This window comes from Dissoconium aciculare, assembly GCF_010015565.1.
Source record: "Dissoconium aciculare CBS 342.82 unplaced genomic scaffold K489scaffold_8, whole genome shotgun sequence".
In the NCBI taxonomy this organism is placed as follows: domain Eukaryota; kingdom Fungi; phylum Ascomycota; class Dothideomycetes; order Mycosphaerellales; family Dissoconiaceae; genus Dissoconium; species Dissoconium aciculare.
In genome coordinates, this window is record NW_022984958.1 from 1,351,583 (window position 1) to 1,375,791 (window position 24,209).

A 24,209-nucleotide genomic window follows, 5' to 3' on the forward strand; every position below is an offset into this window, starting at 1 on the left:
CCGTGTTGCCATGCACGTGCCATGACAGTGTGCAGCTCAAGTCCACTTGATGAAGTCTGACCTGAACATTATCGTCGTTACTTGTCATCACTCGAACCGTGATCAAAATAATCACATTCGCTCGGCTTGAAAGCACACATTGCCCTTGTTGATTGGCCCGCGCATGCGAAAACCCGGCATTTATCGAGTCATCATGGCCAATGAGGAGACTCGGAAATTCCTTCCGATTCACCAATCAATATATTTTACTTTCTCTCATCGTTGGTGATGGTGTAGACATCCCTGGCTTCCGCTTTTGGACGACCTCATCGAGGTGATGGAAAATGAAAAGGGTGCACGGCTCCTACGCATCTTTCAAATCCATCATCACCCGACGTCTGAATAGCCACAACGGCTTTACGAGAAGGGGCCTGTCTTTTAGGCGCCAGCGTTTGAGACTATCGAGAGCCGTTGTTGGGGTGTGCGGGCGTGCGGAAAGTAAAATCGAAGATTTTTCCATTCGAGGACGTGACGTTGCCGGCGCCCCATGGCGAAACAAACGGCTGCAACGCTCACGCAGAAAGAAGGACTCACGAGTGGGGCATACACACACACAAACATCTCCACGCGGGATGTTTTGGCCCAGAACACGCATTTCCATACTGCCTCCTCGACTGAATGTTGTCTGACCGCCATGTTTGAGTGGAAGAACAAGAGACTGGTGAGATCTCGTCTATGTCGTCTAGTGGAGGAATACATCCATTGGATCCAAAACTTCCCGCGCTGTCCTCGGACTTGGTGGCTTCTCCTACCGAGAAGCCTATCATGACCTTCGTCGGGCTGCGAGGCGGGCCGATCGCAGGCACACACACATGGACACACATGGTCAAGCGGCCTTACATCCTGGCATGACGGGTACGACGGATAACTCCAACTGTCAATGATGAGACTCTCGATCTGAATCCCTAGAAACGTTGCGAACCGATATATGGTTTTTCCTCGGTAGCGGCAGCTCGTTCCTGCTGCGCGCCGTTTGATTCCAAACCAGGTCGATCGAGTCAGGCGCGCCGAAAGACCTCGGGAAGAAAGGGTGGTGGTGCGCTCATTCTTCGTTGGTAAGCTGCTGCGCGCTTCGTCACGCTCGCTCTGCATCCGGTACCGAATGGATGATGGCCTTCACCATGCGATGCACACATGGGATCACAGCCAGCCCCGCAGATCTTTCTTTACAAGTCATCATCTGATTATTTCACGTTGCGTATGAAAATGATCGCCCTTGGACAAGACAAGGATTATCCTCGGCTAAGACTCCGATTAGAAATCCCACTGCTGCATCGATGGCGGTGACTCTAGTAAATGCAAGCTGCTTGCTCGTCATGCCCGTCATAAAATGGCCGAGAGAAAGAAATTTTCTCCGAAATACTTCGCCGCCGTCCAACGAAGCTGCATATCGGATGCGTCGTCAGCTTCACGGGGGGTTTTTTTGGTGTTGCGTGACGATGATGGTAGTCATTGTATTTTTTTTGTGCGCGCTGACGGCTCCACTATCCACGATAGCGTGGTCTTCGGCGGTCGGATTTTCGACCGGGTTGTTTCATCGCACATGCATTGCATGCACGAGGACGCCCTATCACACAGCACAGCCATGCTTTTCTGCTCAATCACCATATGCAGGAGTCGTGCAGGATTTTAGGGGAAGAGCTGCAGCGTGCATAAACTCCACATGTACGACACCACTGCATGCAGGACTTGCACCGCACGTGAAATGCAAAAAGTCACCAAAATCCGGTTTGTCGTGTAACCGGCGCGCCACGACGAGAATCTAAAGGAGCCACGTACGACCCGGTTTCGCCAATCGTCGTCGCGATGGATGATATATCTCCGTGGGTTTAATATAAAGGACGGACGACTGGATACAAATCGGATGAATGCCACGCATGGGCTACGCCGCACACCGCAGACGCCTGACGGCCCCGCTCTAGCCGGCCACTTGATGACCACCATCTTCTGCTATAACGTGCCACAGATCCCTTCGAACTCATATGTAGGTATCTCTCCTTTGAGACGAGGAGATCTCGTAACACGACGTCCTGGTCCAACCTGCTGGTGGTGGCTGAGGCTCACTGGAAAGAAGATGCACGACAAAGAGGAAGGCCGAACATTCATCCGTGCAGCGAGAATTCAAATACAAACACACATACGACAGAGGTGAGATTGGTCCAGGATGTTCTTGGGTTGTTACGGATTTTGTCCACACCTCCCACACCTAACGGTATCATCGGTCGGTACGTGCCTCGATTTCGATGACACCGCTAGCGTTAATTCAGGAACAGTTCGTCTTAAAATGGCAGCGCAGGTCTGTGCGTTGCTCCTGCGTGATTACCGGATCAGGACTGGACTTGATGAGAAGGAACCAACGTTTGACTCCTCGCGTTTCGTTTAGCTAGCTGGCCGCCCAAAGTTTGTTCCCATCGTCACCCTGGCCTCATCGAGTCCACCAGGGATTCAAACCTCATCTACACCTCCATGTTCTGACACAAGTACCGATTTGTCCTTCACACGCCCGGCTCTCAATCTCTCAATGCGAATGCCCTGGCCCGTTGGGTAGTGCGTTTCGGCCTGCATTTGCGAATGATGTAGTCCTGATAGCATCATTTTGACCCTGCACTGTTTCCCGAGAAGGTGCCCCGATCATACGTAGCGTAGCATGCCACCGTGATCGAGAGAAGTCTTCAAGCGGGCTTGCCCTGCCGCACTCGCGACACCGGACATAAAGCTTGTTGCTCATGCTGGACGAAAAGGGTGCAACGAGGACGGCCTCGAGGATGCTTGGCCCAAGTCCTCCTGAATGCATATACAAGGTAACGAGGCCCTAGACTCTTCTAGCCATGATCATGATCAGATCGTCTGTCAATTCCAGTCTCAACCATGGGTCATAAACAAGCCCTTGCAGAACGGGCTTCATGGCTTCACGGGCGGACAGATGGAATGTATATCTATCTGCCTGAGGTTCCCTTGCAGAGCCACAATCGAGAGACAATGGTGGTGAGTTCCGGCCCGCGCCTTGATTCGCCATCGCGTTTTGTCTCACTGTCCCTCTTCGTCCCCACACATCCAATTGATACTGATCGAGGCCGCCACCTTGCTATCCTGATGCTATTGCTGGTTCCTCGGCCCGATGGAGCATCATGATCATGGCCTGCTGCACGATAGGAGAAAGGCTCCGAATCACTTGCATTCGACCCAGGAAACACGATTCCTCCTACACCACGTTCTGTCATGAACGGGGAACCGCGCAGAAAAGTGCATGTGCAAGGTGTAACACACATCGAAGTCTCTTTGGACTATATGTGCATACCGCGCCTTAGGACGCCGGCATGATCTCCGTCATTCATCTTGACGTAACGTGACTCTTGCTGACATGAGACTCCGCTGGCGTCCTTCTCACATCCGCGGCCGTTGAACGGTTTTTTGTGCGTTTCAAAACCACCAGAACCCGCCCCCGGAATTTCCGTGTGATATTGCAGGCTGAAGCCGGCGCAAAAACGACTGTGCTCACTCACTTCAATATATGCCCCGAGCACAGGCCTGAAAAAGAATAGCTGCTCATCATATATATCTCGGTGTGAGAAGACCCCAGTTCCACTTGAACTGGTCGTCGTCGTTGTTTGGTACGAATCGAACAACGCTCTCACATACCGATACACCAGTCATCAGTTCACCTTCCTTCCGACGACCTTGACGTTATTGACCACCGCTTCCAATGACATAAACGATCCCCGCTGCTGTTGATTTGTCAAATTCGCAAAACCGGGCATTTCAATAACGAACGTTGTTCCGGCTCCTACGTTTATGGTAGCATACCGTCCATCCTGTCGATAGGAAAATCGACAAGTGAAGCAACGTCCAGGCCATCCTGTCTTAGCGAGCAGTGACCGGGTGTTTGTCTTACGGGCTGCCCACATTCCGTCATCGATAACCTCACGACGATTCGGATCCCTCAATGCAACGTCAATGTGCCAACCGCACGTGAGACCCAAAACAATCACCACGGTCAGCCCATCGATAGTGCCCAAGTCTGGCGCAATCGAGACATTGGCGGAGCAATGCAGGCCGCAAGAAGATCGATCCTCTTCGCTAGTTCGTCCACCCTCCAGGAACCCGGCCGCGGAGGAAAAGTAAAGCGTCAATCGAACCCAGACTTTCTCTCTCAGCGGGTCTCAAAGTATCTTTGTTGCCGCCGATGTCAGAAGAGTTTCCGGCATCAGGGCAGAGCAGGTCGTTTCGCGATATACCCTCGACCTCGTCGTCAACTCGTGTCATCGCTCCTCCACCCGCGTTTGTACCCTTCCCTCCGACGAGGTCGTCGACAACTTTCGACCGTCCAATGCCTGGCGTCGCCCTGCAGTCCGCCAGTCTGGCGCCTCCATTCTACGAGCGTCCGACTACCGGCGCTACCTACTCGGCACATGCTTATCAGACTACACCAACGTTACCGCCATTGTCGGGCCTCCAGACACCTCAGCTACAACAACAGCGAAGCACTGCCCTCTCGACGTCTTCAGCATCATCGGCCTTGTCGGCGCCTCTTCCCGGCCAGACGACATCGAAACCAACGAATCAGGACAGCCCACAAGGAAGCACCAAGACTGGACGGAAGAGCAAGGCACATGTCGCTTCGGCATGTTTCAATTGCAAGCGAGCGCATCTCAGCTGTGACGATCAACGGCCCTGCGCTCGCTGTGTGGCATCTGGAAAGCAGGTAAGCATCGGATCGTTTATTTTTCATTATTGGATCATGCATCTGACGGAGTTGGAAAAGGATACCTGCTACGATGTGCAACATAAGAAACGTGGTCGACCACGGCTGAGGGAGGAGAGCGACTTCAAAATTGAACGAATGACCGCTGAGCCAGGTCGACCAACTTCGTCACTTATCGGAGCAGCCAACTATGCGTCTGCCAGGCCGATAGCCGCAACCAGACCGAGAAGATCAGATTCATTTCGATCGCACCCTTCTCACAGCAGTGATGGATCGATCGGAATGGCGGCGAGTCCCATGTATCAATACCCTCATCCAACATCAGCGATGAGATCAACCTTTGAACATCCACAGGCAGCTCACCGTCCTCCTTCACCTACCGGACCACCGTTCTTTGAGATACCCACCGCAGTCCTCGATATTGACTTTGTCATCTTGAGAGCCAACAGGCTCTTCTGGCAAATCCTTTTCCGTGGACAAGAATTGGTCGGACGGAATCTGGGCGACATTGTTACACCTGCTGACGGTGAAAGCTTTCTAACGATTCGAAATCGCCTGCGGCGAGAACGAGATGCACACTCACCAGCCTCGGAAACATCGATGTTGCAAGCAGGTTCCGATCCGATCCAGGGTATTCGCGATGTGGATGTCGAGCAGTTCACGCATGGTTTCCATGATCGGACTTACGTATGGACACAAGTTGGAGCCGGTGATCAATCATTCCCTGCGCGTGTACGCCTGGCGAGAGCCTCTTCATACTTTGTCGTTATCACACTTCCCTCATTTCGTCCAGTCGAGTCACGCGCTAGCACCTACAGGACATCGCAGACTTTTCATCGTCCTCACCTATCACATACGCAGTCGTACTCCCACCCGGAATCGTACTCTGCGCCAACATCACATACGCCACAAGCATCTCATGCTCTACCACCGGTAGGCTATCAGAGCACTCATCACCAACACCAATATCCACAAACGTATGCGGCGGTCGCACGTTATCCAGCACCGCAATCACAGCCACCGCCGCCGCCGCCGCCACCTCCACCTCCACCACCCGCGTCCGCTCCCGGATCAATGCCATCGGTCTCGAGATCGTTCCCTCCGCCTTACTCACAGCCAGCTTACCACGATCGACCCACCTATCGACCCACCACACCGCGTGTCTCAGAACCAACTCCAGATCATGGTCCAGCCGGAGACGTGTCAAGACGTCCATCTCTGGCAGATTCGGCAGCTTCTTCTGCTTCTGGAGCAGTCCGTCTGCCGCCTATCCTAGCCAGCCCACTACGTGACAGCCGACCAACGACACAGCTGCGTCCACTTGATCATCGTAATTTTGAGGGTGAGAGCTCGGCAATACGGCCACCGCCTCCTCCAGCTTCCACGTCGTCAATACCAACGTCAGAGCAAGCACAACCACCGCATTCGCGAGCTCCTTACACCCCTCAACAGCCTCAGACATATGCACAGGTGCTTTCCCGCCAATACGATCCACAGTCGGCAGCACAGCAAAGGCCAATGCAGCAGATGACTGCTTCAGCACCACCACCACCACCGCCACCACAACATCAGCCCCAGTACCACCACCATCAACAGCGACAGCAAAGTCAACAACAGCCAACCTCGTACGCACCCAGTGGTGCAGAGAGACGGACTCGAGAGCGAACTGCAACGGAGGCTGAAGATGATGAACAGGACCGACCACGCAAACGTGCTCGACGAATGGGCATCGATGATGTCCTTCATTAATAATCACGGACATTGTTCATCCAAAAATTGGTCCAAAATCATATACAGTCTTGAAAATTCGTGCACCACATCCCATCGCCCCGACCGATCCGCGATGAGTTCGCCTGCAAGCAGACCCATACGAGCGAGTCGACCTTTGCTCTTCCCTGATGCGCATACGATCACATTACAAGTCGAACCTTCCTATCGTTTCCGATTTTAACGACCTTGACGAATATACAACGACGCGGCGCAATCGATATCATAATTTCAATCATTGTTTTTCGTCGGAACACCTTGACCTTGATTCCACCTCTCGACAATCGAAGCTTTAGCGCAAATGCACACATACAGTCCATTTCCTTTTCCTCGCTCTTTCTCTCGCGCATACCTTCATTACCAGCATCAAAGGCAATTGTCAATTTTCTTTCTCAGTACGACGCCAACTTTTTTAAACGGCGCACTCGATGGCCGTGGGGAAAGGTTTCTCAGCTTGCGTCCTTTTCAACCCCAGGAGATTCGCGTCTATCCCGAGGACAGCAAAAGCAAAAGAATCAGGTTCATGATTCAAACTGCATCATGAAAAGGCCTACCTATCTTCGGACGGCCAATTTCTTTTTCTTCTCGATTTCCACCCACCGATTTTTGTACCACTAAACATTTTCGTTTTAAAGTCTCTTCCACCACAACGTACTCGAGGGAGATGCGAAATCACAAGTCCGATTTTCATCCTCTTCGAACGACTCTTATCATGTTGCCATTGGGGACAATGCGCTCTATTTTCTTTCCTCCCGCTATCTATCCACACACTCTCTCTCACTCTGGAGAAATGCACGCATGTATGTGGGCTTCATGGGCATCTCGCGAGCGGTCGGTCTCCTTTTTTTTCGTATCATTTCTTTTGCTTGCTTGAACTTGCCCGGGCGCTCATTTCCTCTTCTTCGACTGATGTTGTATGAATGTATTTATGGTATAGAAGAACCAAGCTTATATAATCCTCGTCTTAGAATAGTTTCTTCCATTGCTACAAATCATTTGAAGAAGATAGGGGTCGAATTGATGTTGGGAGGATCCGGAAGAGTGGGCATTCAGCCTACTAGAGGAGTTGGATCTCCCAACGACAACCAGGAACGCGGAGGTTTAATTACTACATCCTTTGCAACGCCGACACACGCCTTTCCTCCGTTGCCTCTACATGGTATTGGTAAATCTTTCGCACCTGCACAACCCACGCTCTTTTTTTTGCGCGGGCTTCGTACCTGGACATCTTTGTAATGCCGAGAAGATAGACCGTCTAACGACCATAGACCAGCAATGCATGAAATAAATCACATCTAATCCAAATCGTCTTCTTTAGTGACAGGCGCCGCGCTGCTGACGACCTCGCCATTTCCAGCCTTCGCATCGGCCGTCACAGGCGTAGCTGTTGAAACATTCGCAGGAGCCGCTTCTTTGGGCTTTGCAGATGTTTGCGAGACACGGGCTGCACTTCGTAGAGGGCTCTTCACCTGAACCTCTGCATCGGGGAAGACATCGGCGATGAGACCCGGCAGGAATCGCTCAAGCCTCTCGCTCGTCTCGGCCCAGAGCTTCTTTTGACCCTCAGCGCGAGTGTCTTCGGCATTTTTGCCAGGCGGAGGGACCATGTAGCCGCCACTGGACATGACGAGGAGGATGTTCTTGAGACATTCTGGCACAGCCTCGACGAGCACGCCCATGCCCTGTGCGCCGGCGCCGGAGTTCAGGAAGCGGTCCATGATCGCGAGGATGCGGGTCCAGAGGTCGAGGACGGCGTCGTACTCGCCTTCGCCGCGTAGGACAAGGTAGTGCAGGAATATGCGGGAGAGCAACTGTGCGGCCTGAACGCGCGTCTCGCTCATGCCGAGAGGATCGCTTTGGTAGGTCTCGGGTTTCAACAGGACGTTGACCATGGGGAACAGCACTTCGCCAAAGATGTTGGTCCATTCGTCGTGCTCCGGTGTGGCAAGTTCGGGAGAGAGGAGGATGCGCTGCAGGACGGGGAAACTTTGATGGCGGATCTCGCGGCAGGGATTCACGCATTGCTTTGCCAGGCAGCGGAATACTGGAGACCAGTACGTCCGCCATGCCGCTGCTGGCTCGAGATGTGATTTGGAGACGAGCGCGGGCACCTGTGCAGCGAGTTGAGAGACAAGAGTGATTGCACGAAGGCCGCGGAGGAGCACCGGGGACTTTTGCAATTTCTTTTCATCCTCGAGAACTGCGGAGACAGCGGCTGGCTGCTGTCCACGCCGGGAGCCTCCTTGATGTTCGCGTTCTCGTTGCTGCTCTTGTCGTGCGCCAATGCTAGCTGCAGAGGCAAAGTTGTTGAGCAAAATGATCGCCGCCTCGTAATTATCTGGTGTTATAGCACCATCTGCGATAACGGCCTCTGTGATCTGCGAGACCAAGGATGCAGCTTCGGCCTGCTGCGGCTGAAGCGCCTGCAGTACTGCCCAGAAGTCAGGGCTACTAGCCATCTCGTGTCTGAGCTCCGGAGGACCACTGATGCAGCCGTAGAGACCTTTGAGAATGCCTTGGGCGCATTCCCGAAGGACGTCTGGACGGAAGCTGGAGATGCCATGCAGAACGACCGGAGTACGAATGAAACCATGATCATAGCTCGCCCGAAGCAAGCTCAAAAGGTAGAACACAGTGCGGCTGAGTGCAATGGGATGCAGACGTTCGGCATCGCGGACTACGTTTTGTAATGCCTCGGCCACATCCGCACCAAGTGTGGTGATAGTTTCCTCGTCTCGCAGAGCGAGAATGGTAGCTAATTCGAGGACGTAGACAACGGCAGGATTGTAGGATGGCTGATCCACGCCGCCCTTATTTATATTGCGACCGTGTGAAGGAGCAGGAACTTCGGGTTTGACAGTCGTCAGCGGTGGCGAATCCTGTTGTGGAAGCTGTGCCAATAATGCCGAAGTCAATGTCTTTAGCGACTCTACAGGTAGTTCGCTGACATTGCCCAAGATTTTCTCGAAGTGGCAAGCATTAATGTAGTCGACCGTGCATAGTGTAGCGTCAATCTCGGCATCGTTAGGTTCTGGCGGTTCGTCGTTCATGACACTGCTGACGTAGCTCGTGAAGGCGCTGAAAAGGCCGACATCTGCGCTCTTTTCATTCCGTTCAATGACCTGTGAGGGTGACTGAAGTGGTATGGGTGGGAGGTCCAGATCGCGTGAGATGGACTTGAACGAGGTCGGTATTAGGGAGTTGACAAACAAGTTGACGATGATTTTGACAATCTATTCAATCAATGTTAGTGAAAAATTTCGAATTCCCTTTTCTGATCGATGTCTTATGACTTACCGGGTTCCATCCGTCGCGGACCACACCTTCGCAACCATTGATGACACGGAAGAGGACTAGAGTAGCTAATTCTGCCTGGACGTTTCGGCCAAAGTCCACAGCGAATTTGCTGACCATAATGCTCTTCCCTTGTGCAACAATCTCTGTGTTTAGTGCTGTGCTCGCGCCATCAACGGCCAAGGTGCTGATCTTGCTCAGACTCAGGATGATGTGGTCGAGACACTCGTGAACGCCATACTTCGCAGCAATCTGGGCGAGCTGGCTGTATCCTGTGGTGACACGCTGAAAGACAGCATCTTCGGTTGCAGAGACAAAAACGTAGTTGAGGGTCGCAACGATCGGCCGCCATGTCGCGGCGAACATGTCGGCATCGTAGATGTTGGTATTGGTGCATATGGTGAGGCGCTCAGACGTTTGCGTCTTGATGAGAAGCTCCTTCCAGGCGTGCTCAAAAGCATGCTTATTGTCGTGCTCCTCGGGCAGGACGATTTCTCTCGTTTTGATAGACTCGTGGATGTCCTGTAAATACTGAGGTTCGAAGTCTCTGCCGCCATTGACGCCTCGCAAATTCCGCGAGAAGTCTGTATATGTCATGCGGTTGGCGGCTTTTATGTTGGGATTGTACTGATCGGTATTTAGCATGATGATTGCATATGTCAAGATGAAAATTGCGTCCTTATCGGCAACCTCTGTAGCTTCAGCGGTGTCAAAGTACTTCTCGCTGAAGACAGTGACAATGCGCTCGATCAGAGCAGATTCTCCGGGTAATCGGAAGCTGTTGAGAATTTGCCGTAGCGCTTCGTCCACACGCTGACCTCGGAAGTCGAACTGGTCCATGAATGCATCTAATATCGCCTCGCTCCCTCTCTTAGAGATGAACTCACCGAGCATTCTCTTATCAATCCGCGCCGTCCCTTTGAGGAATGCTGTCACCAAATTTGGATCATTGGGGTCTTCTATGATCCCTTGAGATGCGAGATATGCGATGCCTTTTCTTGGGCTCTCGTTGAACCTGGTAGTACCTTGAACGATGACGCCTTTTCGCCGACGCTGCTCATGTAGCTTCTCTTTTGCGGGTAGATCTTCAGTGGAGGGTTCGTCGTCTAAACGATCCGCAATGAATTGGACGTAGCCGAGCAAGGAGTCGAGACACAGCGGCGGAACGTTCGTTGTGCTCCATGTAGCAGAGTCCGGGAAAGCGTTTCTCGAGAGAAGACCGACCATATCTGTACATAGATCGCTTCGATCAATTTCACAATCGTAATTGACGAACAATTCAACCATGAAGCTGGGTATTCTGACGAGACCGCCAATGCTCTCTACCATTGCTTCCCGAGCATCTGGTTTGCGCGAGCCGCCCTCCATACCAAGCTTCTGCCTGTCCCGCACAGGCACCGGTGTTGCCCTGCCGCTTTCAGGCCCGCTGGTCGGTTGCTTGACCAGCGCGGGTGCTTGAGGCACTCCCTGATAAAGGGATGGATCAATTGTTGGCTCGTCAGGGATGGGCACGCGAGGATGCAGGCACGCGACCACGTAAGAGAGGAAAAGTTCCTGCTGGAGCTTCAGTACGCTCCGACACGTCGCGAGAAGTGTGCCTGCAACTCGTAGAGATTCGTGTAGGATTGCGATGTTCTCTGACCGCACGAGCTGAAACAGATTTCGGCAAAGAGTGTCTTTCGCTAATGAGGCGAGACTTGGATGATTGGCAATGCTCGGCCCTGCTACCTCCAGTGCGACATTGACGATGCGCAGAGCCATGACACGCAAGGTATCCGTCCGTTGTCGATCGTGCGGATCCAACAGATCTGCAAGCACTCTGAACAGCTCACGGATGGACGGTAGACCATACGGCTTGACCTCCGTGTCTGTTGGCTTTGCAAGATCCATAAAACTTGCGCTTGTGTCCATTGATGGTCGATCTGCAGCCCCATTCGTGCTGGGAACATCCAGACTCGAGCTCACCCGTACCTTGGTCATGCTATCAGGCCCGAGCTCACCATTAGGTGAAGAGTCAATCTTTGCGGCGTCCATGTCTGCTTGTAGGACAGCCTCCTCCAAAGCAGTAGGCTCCTCCCCGAATTCCGTCTCCAGCGTCTTTAGCCGCGCAAAGATCGTTTGACACATCGTGACCATGCTGATTTCTGCGCTCCTGCGAAGTACCTCGCTCATTCGCAGATGACAGCATATGCTCAGAGCACACTCCATCATCTCGCAAACGCTTTGATCTCCCAGGACATCCCCTGACGCTCCACAGATCATATCTTCCATTAGTTTGAGGATCCTCAAGAACACCACTTCATCGCTGGATGTATTGTCGCCTTCGAAACGGCAGTGAGTAACTGTCGAAGCAAGTGATTGCATTGCGAAGCTGAAGTTGGGCATTTTCGGATGAATTATCCTGTAGGCCAGCATTTTGGTGATTGCGATCAACGCAAGACTCGTGATAGGCGCAGTCGTACTAGAGCTGCGGATTACCTGCAGGAATGGCTGGAGAAGACTAGGAGCATCGAAGTTCTGAATGTCTTTGCAATATTTCAGATCCGAGCGTAGTTTCGCGAATGCACTCATGAGGGGATTGTCCTGCAAGCTCTGGCCTTTCTTTCCACGCAGGCCCCATCTCGATGTCAACGCTCCGTTATCCTCGATGATATCGATCTTACTGGAACTTCGATTCCTTTCGTGGTTTGTCGTCTTTGTTTCGGACTGTGAGGACGATGGCCGAGTCGTGTTTCCTAGAATTGAGGATATAGACGAATGCGCCCAGCGAGCATGCTTTCGCATGGCAGATGTGACTGTGATACATTCTGTGACGACCAGAGCGACCGGATCAATCGCGACCGCTACGGTGTTCGGAATATGTATTGGCGAGTCCATGGTGATCGAGTGTCCGCATCAATGTCGTCGTGGTGTTTTCGTTCTGATCAGCTCGACATTCACTTCGTTCGGATATTGTGCATATGCCGATGTGGTGCTGAGTGTGTGTATCAGCTAGAGGGTTTATCGAGGTGTGAACACTCCCATCACCGAACCCCCGTGGTATATTACGATCAGGACAGAACGCGATTGATCGACTGATCAAATGTCTCTTGCCGAGATCGAATAGCTTCATGCCAGCGAATGCCTCGTTGTCAGCCTCTTGCCCCGGACTTTCGGCCTTGGCGGCCACTCCCGCTGTGAGCATAGGTGACCACTTTCACCATTGCCAGCTGTCACTACAAGTGTTTCTACAGAATATACCTAGGTACTGCTAAATCAGGCATCCGCATTAGAGATTCACAATCAGGCAGCGAATTACCGAGAAATTAGATTCACAGGATGACTTGGGAAACAGCCGGCGTAGAGCAGCGAGGAACTCTAGTTTTCCACTTGCGTTGGCCGGATGCCGAACGGTGACAATGAGATGCTGCAAATTTACAGAAGAACGCCTGACTCCACGCTGGCCATTCTCAATACAATCGTGTTGATACACCAAATATGTCGCTAGCAGGGTACCGAAAGAAATTCACGGACAATGTCCATCAAGTCCGTTCAGTAATAGCCACCCCGGCTTTGATGCGTCTGAAAATTGTGGTCTCCTGACAGTCCATTCAAATTTGAATACAAATCCATGGCTCCGGATCCAGCGTGGTGGGGAGTCGAGGCTACTCCTGCGCCAACCGACGCGCTTGTCGCTGGCTGTGCTGTGTCGAAACGTGGATCTATCTCCATATCGTCAAGGTTCATGACATTGGAGTGCGTGGCCGGCTGTTGTTGTTGTTGTTGTGCATTAGGAGGGTCATTGCCATCCCGAAGGATTGTTTGTGGCGGTACTGCGGCGCCAAATGCCGCGAGTCGAGTGTCCTTTGCAGTGTATCTTCGCTGTGCTCGAGGAAGAGCGTCGCGGTCCCGGGAGGACCCATACGTAGCATCACCGTGGCAATTCATTCGTAATGATGATTCTGGCACCTCACCGCGACTCAGCTCTTCATTGTATTCCTTCTGGCCTAATATGGGCAGAAGGATAGTAGCTTCGTACCATCGACCTTTGATATCGGTTACGTCGACCCGAGCCAGGTTGCTAACGAGACTCCAATAGCTCACAGAGCGTTTGACTTGCATAGATTTGTTGTTGCGAATGGCGAGATCTTGGGTCAGGCGTCCCGGGAGATGGGGATTGCTATTCAGCGAGGCTGGCGAAGGGATATTTGGATTGGTGTGAGCGATAGTCGTGAGATGATACACATCACCTTGGAACAAGATCGATTGTTGTACAATTTGCTTATTAGCCGATAATCGCTTTCGGTCAATGATGGCTTGAATGACCATGATATCTGTACCAGTGCCGATGTGAAGTCGTACAGGCTCTCCAACCCAAATCTTCTCCGCTCCAAGGAAGATGCCATCGTATCGTGCTTCAATAACATCATCTTGTTGCGCATTACCCTGGTGACCAAACAAAGTATAAGAGGCATCTATTGCCTTTGCAGCAAGGATGGAGCCATCGACACCAATGTCACCGGTTCCGTAATTCTGATTTGCGATTCCTTGCCAGTCAGCAGTGTCATATGTGACGGAGACCTTGTTAAGCGCCTCATTGGTGAATGGTGGTACACTCCACGCTAGCCAAGGACGCAACTCGGCATTAGATGACTTGACCACAGCAGTCGGGTTATGACCTGGATATGAAAGAGGTTGAACGGTGTAGAAGATCTGTGATTTCGCCAACCAACGGCGGGTGATGACACCCAAACCCCAGGGCTGTCCTCGCTGGAACCACACCAATTCTCCCACTCTGTACATGAAGATGCCATACCGGCTGTCCATGACCTGATCTTCGGATCGCTTTTGGGGCAGAGGTGTCGGCTGTAGGTGCTGAGGTGGGGGCGTCGGTTTATGAGTCTGTGTGGGCGCTGATGATTTCTGTGCCTGTGCCTGTACCGCAGGAGCCTCAGTCTTTGGTTTGGGAGCCGGCTGTTGAGGAGGTTTTGCTTGTGCAACAGTAGTCGCGACTGCTGGTGTAGTACTGACTTTCGATTCAGCGGCAGGTCGTTCGGGTTTTGGAACAGATAGACCTAGGGAATCCAGATCTTCAGGACAGCAGATTTTGCAGGAGCAATTGTCCGGATCGCCAGTCTCATCCACACCGAGCCAGAGTAAATGGGGAAAGAAATCTGCAGGACTTCGATAGCGCTTCTTACGTCCCATTGGGTGTCCATAGAGGTAGGCATCTTGCCTATCATTTCCACCAGCAGCGTGTGTCTTGCTCTTGACCTCCAACTTGCCATCCTTTTCTGTCTTCTTCACGTGCTCGTAAAGTCGGTAGTTCTCGGGCAAGCACGCGAGGATGTATCCGCAATCTGTGCCTTGATCAGCGGGTGCACTCATAACCAGTGTACGGACGCTCGTCCTACCGCTTCCTACATTATCATTGCCGGGATCCAGTTGACGCGCCAGCATGCCTCCAAGTTTCCGGCGCCAGTCAAGGTGTTTCGGGTCTGTGAGCAAGACTTCGCGATAAAAGTCACTGATTCCATCTTTATCAGGGCGTTGATCGAGTTGTTCATCTGTGGGTTGATTCTTTTCTCCGCTTTTGCCTCTGCCTTTGGCTGCGGTCTCAAGTACGCCGTCGCTCCGTCGTACGTATAAAGCCTTGAAGGGAGCCATGATGTCGATGCGCGTGAAGCAGTCGCATATGTTGATGGAGGCGATTGTATCAAATCAGGTCTCGTCTGTGCTGTGGAGAGGGATTGCAGATGTTCTAATTCCTCAAGTTGGCATTCTCATTTTCAAACGATCGCACACTCCTGCAATATGTCGTGTCGTGTCTGTCGTCATCGCAGGTTGTGCATACGAGCAGAAATAAGATCGATGGGTACAGAACAAATGGCGTCAAACGTGGCTGCACAGATCGCCGAGAATCTCGTGCCTGTCAATGCGGCCGCGGCTGAACGCGTTTCCCCCTGCAGCTCTGGCGAAATTCGGACTGTGTGACGCTGATCTGGAGAATGATCGCCACAGCGACGCGAGATTTCGCGGTTTCACGAAATACTAGGTGTAGTGTTGTACCTGGGTATCTACGGCGCCATTCGGCATGTTAAGCTATCGATTTTGCATCTGCACCAAATGGCGCGAACAAATACTGATTGAATGACAGTAATGATGCGCGTAACGGTACATCACGACTGAAAGGTGAGACTGCTATCATGAGCGATACAGTCCTGATGGTCACTGGCATTATTGGAGTGAGCACGACGACGGTCAGCAACCTGTAGAAGTTGACGCATACTCAATGCCATATATACAAGGAATACAGCGAGACGTATCCTCGCCATAGTATTGTAAGGGCATGTGAAGAACAAGGAAACGATGAGTTAGAAATTTTGATAATGGCTACGCGAATGGCTCATAAACTTGTGACAAGGACTCCATGCAGATAACAAACGGCGGCGAACTCCAACATCACTTCGTGGACCGGAAATAAACACGCCCGAGGTGCGACACTTGCTCAGCGTGCTGTAGCACGCATTTTGGACGCAAAGCGATATTCGGTCGCGGTGATCCTACATCCTATCAGTATAGCATTTCCTCGATTTCGCGACTTGAAACCAACCATTTCTTGCTCTAGATCGTATACGTGATATTCTTCTCGAGATGGTCGAACATATTTTCCAAGGTCTCGTCGGCCTTTTCAGGGGCAGGATTGATCGGGACGTCGACCTCAGCCAAAACCTGATGCGAGTTCTTGGCCGCGATTGCTTTTATAGTCGCGTTCGCAGCTTGCTTATTGGCCTGAAGCTTGTAACGCTGGTACTCGATTCCATTGCGGGTGATCATGTCGCCGTAGTCCAAACGCACTCCAATGTCGGCATCGTGCTTGCCCACCCGTGCCGGAGCAGCTCTTGCTCCAGGAGATCCTCCACCCTTTAGGATCTTCTCCACCCGAGATTTGGCCCCTAAAACATGGGTCTTGAGCTGTTGAATGGAGGCTTTGATGGCACGACTCGTGGTGACGGAAAACGGGCTGTATCGAAGGCTGTGCGTAGGTCGATTAATGATGGGTGTCGACTCCGGTCGTACAGATCGAGAATAACCTCGTGTAACTCTTGTGTCGCCGTCACTCATGGCTGTATTATATTCGTCTACTATCATCTAGCCGCCCAGCTTTGAATTCACGTTGAGTGAAGCCATTCTCTCTGGTCATTGGACTACATCACACATCGGCGCTTTCTAGGAACACTGGATTGGTCAAACGTAAGTCTCGGCGCGTCGCAAAGAAGATGACACAAATTGTCGAGTGATTGGTGCAGCGTGCCGTGTTCGACTGCGGTGAAGCGCGCGGTTGTATAGTCCTGTCTCCACCTGGGCACAGGCTGGAATTCTATTTTCGAACGACGAACTGAACATGCCGCTCAGCGCAATTGTGGCCCAGGGCGAATCTATTCACGCCCCCAGCTAGCGTTGAGTGAGCGCAGGCGTAACATCGAGAATGTATCTTGATCTTAAAAACAAATGTTCCGACGAGCAGCGAACCGACCTCCGCATCCACCACGATGCGCAGAGCTCTACAAAAAGGTCCCTGGGTGACGAAGCGCGGTTGGGCTCTACGCGTAAAGCACAAATCCCAAGAACTTCGACCAAGTGCTGGTCGGCGCACTTTCTCGATGGCAAGCAATGTCATGGGCGAGCAGAATTCATTTGCTAAGTGTAAGTGATTCAGGAAAGATGGTCAGGTATCTACACTTTCTTTACTGATGCAACCAAGATAGTGGAGGAGTCAACGGAGACCTGCATCAAATAACGCGCGCACGATTCGTGCAGAATGAAGCAGAGGAAGCAGTCGCTCATCGTGTTGCATACGACATAGATGCCCTTGCCATTGTCGCAGCACGCGCAGCAAGTTCCAAAGCATGTATCCGCGTTGACGCCCTGCCAGGTGGCATGCACAACAAGGTTTTACTGCTCACAATGGACGACGAGAAACAAGTCATCGCGAAGCTTCCATATCCAGTTGCTGGTCAGCGGCATTTCACGACTGCTAGTGAGGTCGCCACGATGGACTGGCTGCGGACGTCAACGACGACACCTATACCGAAAGTCCTGGCGTGGTGTAGTCGAGCTGAGACCACCCCTGTGAAAGCCGAATATATCATCATGGAAAAGGCATTTGGTGTACCCCTGAAGACCAAATGGGCGGAGCTGAAGGTGCCGGAGCGATTTGAAGTGGCTAAATATATTGCACAGCTTCAAGAGCAGTGGTCTGCCGCATCGCTAGGCGGATACGGAAGTGTTTATTATGCGTCCGATCTGCCAGAACATCAGGCCATTGCGCTTCCACACACAACCGAAGACGATACGAATACCAGATTTGTGATTGGTCCATCAACTGGCCGGGATTGGCTGGATGAAGGGCGGCAATGTTTGGACTTTGACAGAGGACCATGTGAGTTCATCTTGACCTCGGAAGATATGAGCAGTGCATACTCATTAATGGCTTAGGGACCGTGACTGAAAAATACCTTGAAGCTGTGGGTAAAAGAGAACTGATCTGCATTAACCAGATCCCTACCCTGCCTCCACCACAGATCACGCTTTGCGGCCCTGGAACATACACTTCGACTAGAGCCAAAAAGCTACGAGCAGTAGATCTATACCTCCAGATCTACAAATACGTTGCTCCTTCCGATATCGATATTCGAAAGCCTGCGATATGGCACCAGGATTTGCACGTGGAGAACATCTTTGTGGATCCCAACGGCCCGACGAGAGTCACATCTATCATCGATTGGCAATCGACGGAGATTGCCCCTCTCTTTGCACAAGCCCGCGTGCCGCAATTCCTTGAGCACAATGGTCCGCGAGCAGAAGGTCTTGAGCGTCCACGGTTGCCCCCAAACTTCGATGCACTCGAGCCAGCCGAGCAACAGAGAGTCAACCGCTTGACTTTGGATCAAGGGCTCTGGGTAGCCTACAAGATATGGATTCGTGCACGAAACCCTGCCTTTTGGAAGGCACTCGAGTTTCAAGAGACCGCAGCTTTTGAGCTGCTGCTCTGCGCGCGAACCCTGCTTGAGGACGGTGAAGCTATATATGCAGCTCGGTTCCTCGACCTTCTCGAAGAGGATGATGCGAATGTCCGGAACTCCGGCGTAGAGATACCCGCTGATATTGCTGCTGAGATCCGGTCCGACAGCAAAGATGCATTAGAAGGAATGAAGGCCATGTCTATGATCAAGGAGACGATCGGCGACCTGTTCCCTGAGCGCGGCGTCGTGCGTGCCGAACAGTACAAGCACGCAAAGAACGCCCTCGCCCAGTGCAAGGAGCAGATCGTCGAAATATATGCCCGCAGCGACGCTGACCGCGCAGCGTGGGATGCGTCGTGGCCGTTCGACGATGAATGACGATGTGATGTACGATAGCTAAGGTTCTGCTCTACGATACTCCGCTCAATGCATCTGCGACTTTTCCCAAGCTGCCACAATGACCGCATACCCGAACATCATCCTTTTGTAGACAAGGGTATGTTTATAGCAGAGGAGGTGTACCGGAATGAGTGTCGATACCACCGCACCGGGTGACGTTGGAACACATAAATGACAATGAGAGGGATTTCGATATCTCCACGGTGATGAACCTTGCTGGTTCGAGTGTTGAGGATCTCGAAATGGTGGATCGCTCGCTAGACGTGAATTTTAGGGCGCATTTCGGTTCTGCCTTACAATCGTTGTGAGCGTCACCCTATGTTCACTGACTTTGCTTGTATGACTTTCATAAATACTCGTGTCTGATGCTGCGAAGACTATTGTCAAGTGTCGTGTGCTTGCCGGATGGGTATTCATGGAAGTAAGTAGCCTTTAATATGTTTTACATCATGCTTCCCTACATTACATTTGCAGAGGCACGTCTCAAGTCCGAATTGCCTTCAATCCTAGCTAGTATCAAGATACGCAAAATGTGTTTGTTCCAAGATCATCAGGTATTAATTTTTGATATTATTACCCGGCAGGCGGAGCGATGAACTGTTGGCTTATATAATAGCCGGTCTGAGCCCCGAATGCGCTTTTACCTGCAGCTCTGGCGAAATTTGGCGCGTCAGACGCAGATCTTGAGAACAATCACCACAGCTTTACGCGAAGTTTCGCGTTTCTCCGATACATTTATTAATCTAGATAAAATCGGGACTTCACACTATCAAGCAGATCAGCGGCATCTAAGATCACGACATTAGACATCAACCGCGTGTTGCTGGCTGTAAGCGCAACAGACCCAAGAGCTGCTGAGCCAGAGATTCAGGAGACCCTCGCAAATTGTCTGCCGTGCAGGTGATCAAATGTCAGATTGACAATTCACCTGCCGTGCACAAACAGCATGTGATATGATGTCAAAATGATTGCGAGAGATGTGGAAATAACATATCGAAAAATTGTGTCATAAATACAGCATTGTGGATATTCACCTGCTAAAGGAAGATAAACGAAAGCGCACAATATCTTACAACAAAATCTTGTTGCGACACTCTTAAGATGGACTTCGACCACGACAAGGCCGATTTACGTCCTACAAAACAACGAAAACTCATTCCAGCAATCCCAATGCGTCGTGCTTCTGATTTTCTCGCTGCTTTCGGTGCGACGAGGAGCCCCTCTTCAAGTTCGAGGATGAAGCGCGAGGCCGTCATCGAGATCGACCAGGTTTCTCCTGCAACGTCACGGCGTGTCAGCGATTGTGGATTTGATGGAAGTCCTCAAATCGAGAGCGATGTTATTACAAAAGATAATGCGCGTGGGTCGCAACTCGAAACCAGCGAAGATGAGCTCAGCGTCGGCGACACCATTCAAGGTACGTACACAACCTCAGACCACTTTGCAGCTATTCTGATTTCTTGTCAGTCTCGCGAGTACCGGCGGTTAATCTCCAGAAGCGTGAATCGCTCAGTCGAACCGTGCCTGCTCGTTCCACGAGAGCACAAGTTAGCTATGCACAGCCCGCGGTTCGCGCAAAGTTGATCCCGTCTGCCAAAAGTCCTCGTCCAAAGAGAGAGTCCAAAACGTTATTAGTCTCCGATACTCTGCCATCAAGCATGACAAGATCTCAGCCTTCCAAGCCGCGTGTAGAAACAGCACGAAACAAAGTGCGAAAGGACATCGCGGAGTATACCAAACCCAAAAGAGATGCTTTCCTGTTGGATCACAAAGATTTATTCTTGCCATTATTACCATCCACCAATTACATCAACAAACTGGCACGTCAGCAAGAAGCCAAGCTGCCGCCCGTCGTACCGTACCGCTCTCTCACTGTACAACCAGAGGGCGTGCTCGCAACGATGAAGCCATACCAACTCGAGGGTCTCTCGTTTTTAGTGCACATGCATGAAAATGGAATGCCTGCAATTCTTGGTGACGAGATGGGTCTTGGGAAGACGCTTCAGACACTCTCGTTGTTCCAATATCTGAAGGACAACAAAGTCACCACTGGCGAGCACAGACCCTATCTTGTGATTTGTCCACTCAGCGTTTTATCGTCCTGGCTTGCCGAGGCCAAGAGGTGGGTACCACACATGAAGACAGTCCGTTTCCATGGCCCAAAGGGCGAACGTGACCGCCTCAAGAAAGACACGCTGTTGGGAAATGTCCAATACGACATCTACGTCGCCACTTACGAGTCATTTCGAGCGGAGCACAGTTGGTTCAAGAGCGCTTTCGTCTGGCGATATTGTGTGCTGGACGAAGGCCACAAAGTGAAGAACAGTGAAAGCGATGTCTCCCACACGTTGCACGGTCTAGGTGCTGAATACAGACTGCTTCTCACAGGAACACCTGTACAGAATAACCTCTTTGAGATGTGGTCGCTCTTGTACTGGCTGCTACCGGAAGTCTTCACTGCCGATACTGCGGCAAACTTCAAGAATGCGTTTGATCTCTCGCAAGGCAAAGCATCGACGAGCTTCATGGACCATGCAAGGCGGCTATTGGAGGTCATCATGCTGCGTCGCTTGAAGGCCTCCGATGGCGTAAATCTTGGGTTGCCTCCGAAGGAAGAGGTCCTCCTTTACGTACCGATCACTCCCATGCAACGTTTCTGGTATGAGAGACTATTGACTCGGTCGGACAAAGCTACTCTGGACGGTCTATTCTCAAATTCTCGTATTAAGGAAGAGAAAGCTCGGGAAGATGAGCGGACGGACGGAAGCATGGCGCTCCTGGAACGAGCTGCTCATCTGGCCGACAAAGCAAACGCCAACTCGATAAATGTGTGGGCCGAAAGTCAAGCTATTCTGGAGCAGGCCCTTGAGACCGAAGCTGAGCAAGACAAAGGAAGCTGGAAGAAGCTGATGAACCTATTAATGCAGCTGCGAAAAGTCTGTACACATCCTTACGTCCTCAAAGAGGCGGCACCTCCTGAGTACCTGCTTGGGGAGCATGTCATCACCGCATCTGGAAAGTTTATCGTTCTGAGCAAGCTGGTGGACGAATTGGTGGTGAATCAGGGCAAGAAGGTACTTATTTTCTCTGGATTCACTGGCACATTGAATTTATGCGAAGACCTCTTGGTCTACAAAGGCGCCGACGGTGACAATCCGCGATTTCGGTACACAAGATTGGACGGCGGCACTTCGCGGGCGCGCAGAAATTTGGGCATGAGGCAGTTCAACGATGCAAACAGCAACTTTCAAATCATGCTCCTGTCGACACGAGCAGGTGGCCTGGGTATCAACCTTACATCTGCAACCGAAGTCGTGTTCCTGGACGAAGATTGGAATCCACAAGTCACGATACAAGCTGAAGCTCGAGCACATCGGATCGGACAAACCAAGAAAGTCACCATTTACAAGCTTTGTTCTCAAGGCACAGTCGAAGAGCAGATGATGGGCCGCATTCGCAAAAAGCTTTATCTGTCAGCGAAGATCACCGAGGGCATGCGCAACATCCACACGGAAGAGTCGGTCAGCAAAAAGAGGAAACGACAATCCATCAACCCAGCAGCCAACGACGACGCGCCGCAATTGACTACTGCCTCGCTTCAGGTGTTGATCCGCCGTGGGGCCCAGACTCTTGCACGACCTGCCGTGGATGCGGCCGAAATGTTACTTTGGGACTGGCCTACCATACTGATGAATTGCAAAGACAAACCGCTCGACGCACTGATCACAGATGAGGAGGTCGATGAGCAAGCTTGGCTGAACACCATGGAACGCGTCGAATGCGCTGTATTCGAGGGCCGGAAGCATCACAAGGAGATCGATATCAAGATTAAAGCAGAAGTACTCAACCGAGCTGACCGTCGTGAGGGCAAAAACACCACCGTCATGATGAACGGTTTCATGATAAACAAGGAAAGTCTGCTCTGCGCCGACTGGGAAGCTGTCCCCACTCTCGCCGGCAAAGACCCACGTCTCGCGGAGCCGAAACGCGCGAAGCGCAAAGCCATCGAGCATCAAGACTACTGTCAGACCTGCTTCGACGGTGGCGATGTGGTCGTGTGTGGAGGCTGTCCTCGCGTCTACCACATCCCATGCCTGGACAAAGACTTCCGCACCAAGGCCCAAGGTATGAGCTTCTACTGCCCACAACATCAATGTCACGACTGTAGTGCCAAAACCGGCGACGCCGGCGGACTCATCTACGCCTGTCGCTGGTGCGAGAATGGCTTCTGCGAGGACTGTCTAGATTGGTCCAGCACGAAATTGCTTGGGGATAGATTGCCGGAATACGATATACTCGGATTTCAGTATAACGGCAACGCGCACTACGTCGAATGTTCTCACTGTGTTGAAAATTGGGCCAGGGATCCCCAGGCTCGACAATTCGTTGATGAGGAGCGGAGCCGCGTTCAGACCGAATACGACTTTGTCCATGATCATCTCGCCGTTGAGGCGGAGCAAGCGATCAAGGTTGAGCCTGGCGATAGTGAACTCACGCCCATCACAATTTCGGAGGTTACCACACCTACTGCGGATGTTGCCTTGAGTATCAAGGTCTGAGAAGTGTCGACCGCGATTTCATGACAATTCGAATTGGAAGGACTTGTTCGAACGAAGGCGTTTCCTTGTGTGTTGAAATTGCGTGGAGGATTCTGGCAGAGGAGTTCTGGGTTGGTTATGAGATGTAAATGTATGGGATTCATTCTACCGTGCTGCTGTTGTATTCCAGAATTATTCTATTGATCTGAAGAGGGTGGCTCAGGTCTCTTTACTGTACTATATATGATTCACTCTTTACCACGCTGCTATACTGGCGGAAAGGGAAAATGATTTCGTGATGTCGCATGCTCAGACCAGCACAGAATGAACTGTCGCTGTTTCAACGAGGAAATGATTTACTTTACAGTGGCATGGCTTCACAAAGGATAGTGATAACCATCGCGGAGATCAACAGGGGCAGCCGCACGAGAAAGCTGGCGGGGTCGTGTGCGTGTGTGTGCGGTG

The 24,209-nt window shown here is 51.7% G+C and overlaps 8 protein-coding genes across 8 annotated transcripts; 3 read left to right on the forward strand and 5 right to left on the reverse strand.

The window, feature by feature from the left end:
- Nucleotides 1-233: 233 nt before the first annotated feature.
- On the reverse strand, nt 234-1,281 carry K489DRAFT_258447 (uncharacterized protein). Its single transcript, XM_033600023.1, has one exon. It carries the CDS (start codon nt 1,129-1,131, stop codon nt 418-420), a length of 714 nt encoding a protein of 237 aa, XP_033458908.1. The 5' UTR covers nt 1,132-1,281; the 3' UTR covers nt 234-417.
- A 319-nt stretch (nt 1,282-1,600) lies between these two features.
- K489DRAFT_258457 (uncharacterized protein) lies at nt 1,601-2,097 on the reverse strand. Its single transcript, XM_033600024.1, has one exon. It carries the CDS (start codon nt 1,981-1,983, stop codon nt 1,669-1,671), a length of 315 nt encoding a protein of 104 aa, XP_033458909.1. The 5' UTR covers nt 1,984-2,097; the 3' UTR covers nt 1,601-1,668.
- A 2,125-nt stretch (nt 2,098-4,222) lies between these two features.
- On the forward strand, nt 4,223-6,490 carry K489DRAFT_402696 (uncharacterized protein; the record flags this gene model as incomplete). The annotated part of the gene is made up of 1 exon (XM_033607060.1): nt 4,223-6,490. The coding sequence occupies one exon, from the start codon at nt 4,223-4,225 to the stop codon at nt 6,488-6,490; it is 2,268 nt and encodes a 755-aa protein (XP_033458910.1).
- A 989-nt stretch (nt 6,491-7,479) lies between these two features.
- K489DRAFT_341302 (uncharacterized protein) lies at nt 7,480-12,885 on the reverse strand. The gene is made up of 2 exons (XM_033602279.1): nt 9,806-12,885; nt 7,480-9,741 (listed from the first exon to the last, which is right to left on the reverse strand). Exons 1-2 carry the CDS (start codon nt 12,677-12,679, stop codon nt 7,804-7,806), a joined length of 4,812 nt encoding a protein of 1,603 aa, XP_033458911.1. The 5' UTR covers nt 12,680-12,885; the 3' UTR covers nt 7,480-7,803.
- A 448-nt stretch (nt 12,886-13,333) lies between these two features.
- K489DRAFT_359820 (uncharacterized protein) lies at nt 13,334-15,448 on the reverse strand (the record flags this gene model as incomplete). Its single annotated transcript, XM_033602606.1, has 2 exons — nt 13,334-15,141; nt 15,196-15,448. 2 exons carry the CDS (start codon nt 15,446-15,448, stop codon nt 13,334-13,336), a joined length of 2,061 nt encoding a protein of 686 aa, XP_033458912.1.
- A 700-nt stretch (nt 15,449-16,148) lies between these two features.
- K489DRAFT_381882 (uncharacterized protein) lies at nt 16,149-17,158 on the reverse strand. The gene is made up of 2 exons (XM_033605239.1): nt 16,395-17,158; nt 16,149-16,344 (listed from the first exon to the last, which is right to left on the reverse strand). The coding sequence occupies exon 1, from the start codon at nt 16,904-16,906 to the stop codon at nt 16,406-16,408; it is 501 nt and encodes a 166-aa protein (XP_033458913.1). The 5' UTR covers nt 16,907-17,158; the 3' UTR covers nt 16,149-16,344; nt 16,395-16,405.
- K489DRAFT_341308 (aminoglycoside phosphotransferase) lies at nt 16,849-19,602 on the forward strand. Its single transcript, XM_033602280.1, has 3 exons — nt 16,849-17,488; nt 17,547-18,224; nt 18,281-19,602. The coding sequence occupies exons 1-3, from the start codon at nt 17,335-17,337 to the stop codon at nt 19,183-19,185; spliced, it is 1,737 nt and encodes a 578-aa protein (XP_033458914.1). The 5' UTR covers nt 16,849-17,334; the 3' UTR covers nt 19,186-19,602.
- Nucleotides 19,603-19,877: 275 nt separating this feature from the next.
- On the forward strand, nt 19,878-24,093 carry K489DRAFT_341310 (uncharacterized protein). The gene is made up of 2 exons (XM_033602281.1): nt 19,878-20,623; nt 20,674-24,093. The coding sequence occupies exons 1-2, from the start codon at nt 20,308-20,310 to the stop codon at nt 23,763-23,765; spliced, it is 3,408 nt and encodes a 1,135-aa protein (XP_033458915.1). The 5' UTR covers nt 19,878-20,307; the 3' UTR covers nt 23,766-24,093.
- The last annotated feature ends 116 nt before the right edge of the window (nt 24,094-24,209 follow it).

What these genes read in the sequence shown, in the direction of transcription:
- K489DRAFT_258447 (XM_033600023.1), bottom strand. Translation starts at nt 1,131, where the DNA reads ATGCAGAGCGAGCGTGACGAAGCGCGCAGCAGCTTACCAACGAAGAAT.
- K489DRAFT_258457 (XM_033600024.1), bottom strand. Translation starts at nt 1,983, where the DNA reads ATGGTGGTCATCAAGTGGCCGGCTAGAGCGGGGCCGTCAGGCGTCTGC.
- K489DRAFT_341302 (XM_033602279.1), bottom strand. Translation starts at nt 12,679, where the DNA reads ATGGACTCGCCAATACATATTCCGAACACCGTAGCGGTCGCGATTGAT. An exon ending in TCCGCGACGGATGGAACCCG is followed by an intron (nt 9,742 to 9,805) that starts GTAAGTCATAAG and finishes TTGATTGAATAG; the next exon opens with ATTGTCAAAATCATCGTCAA.
- K489DRAFT_381882 (XM_033605239.1), bottom strand. Translation starts at nt 16,906, where the DNA reads ATGAGTGACGGCGACACAAGAGTTACACGAGGTTATTCTCGATCTGTA.
- K489DRAFT_341308 (XM_033602280.1), top strand. Translation starts at nt 17,335, where the DNA reads ATGCGCAGAGCTCTACAAAAAGGTCCCTGGGTGACGAAGCGCGGTTGG. An exon ending in GCAGAATTCATTTGCTAAGT is followed by an intron (nt 17,489 to 17,546) that starts GTAAGTGATTCA and finishes GATGCAACCAAG; the next exon opens with ATAGTGGAGGAGTCAACGGA. An exon ending in GGACTTTGACAGAGGACCAT is followed by an intron (nt 18,225 to 18,280) that starts GTGAGTTCATCT and finishes TTAATGGCTTAG; the next exon opens with GGACCGTGACTGAAAAATAC.
- K489DRAFT_341310 (XM_033602281.1), top strand. Translation starts at nt 20,308, where the DNA reads ATGGACTTCGACCACGACAAGGCCGATTTACGTCCTACAAAACAACGA. An exon ending in CGTCGGCGACACCATTCAAG is followed by an intron (nt 20,624 to 20,673) that starts GTACGTACACAA and finishes ATTTCTTGTCAG; the next exon opens with TCTCGCGAGTACCGGCGGTT.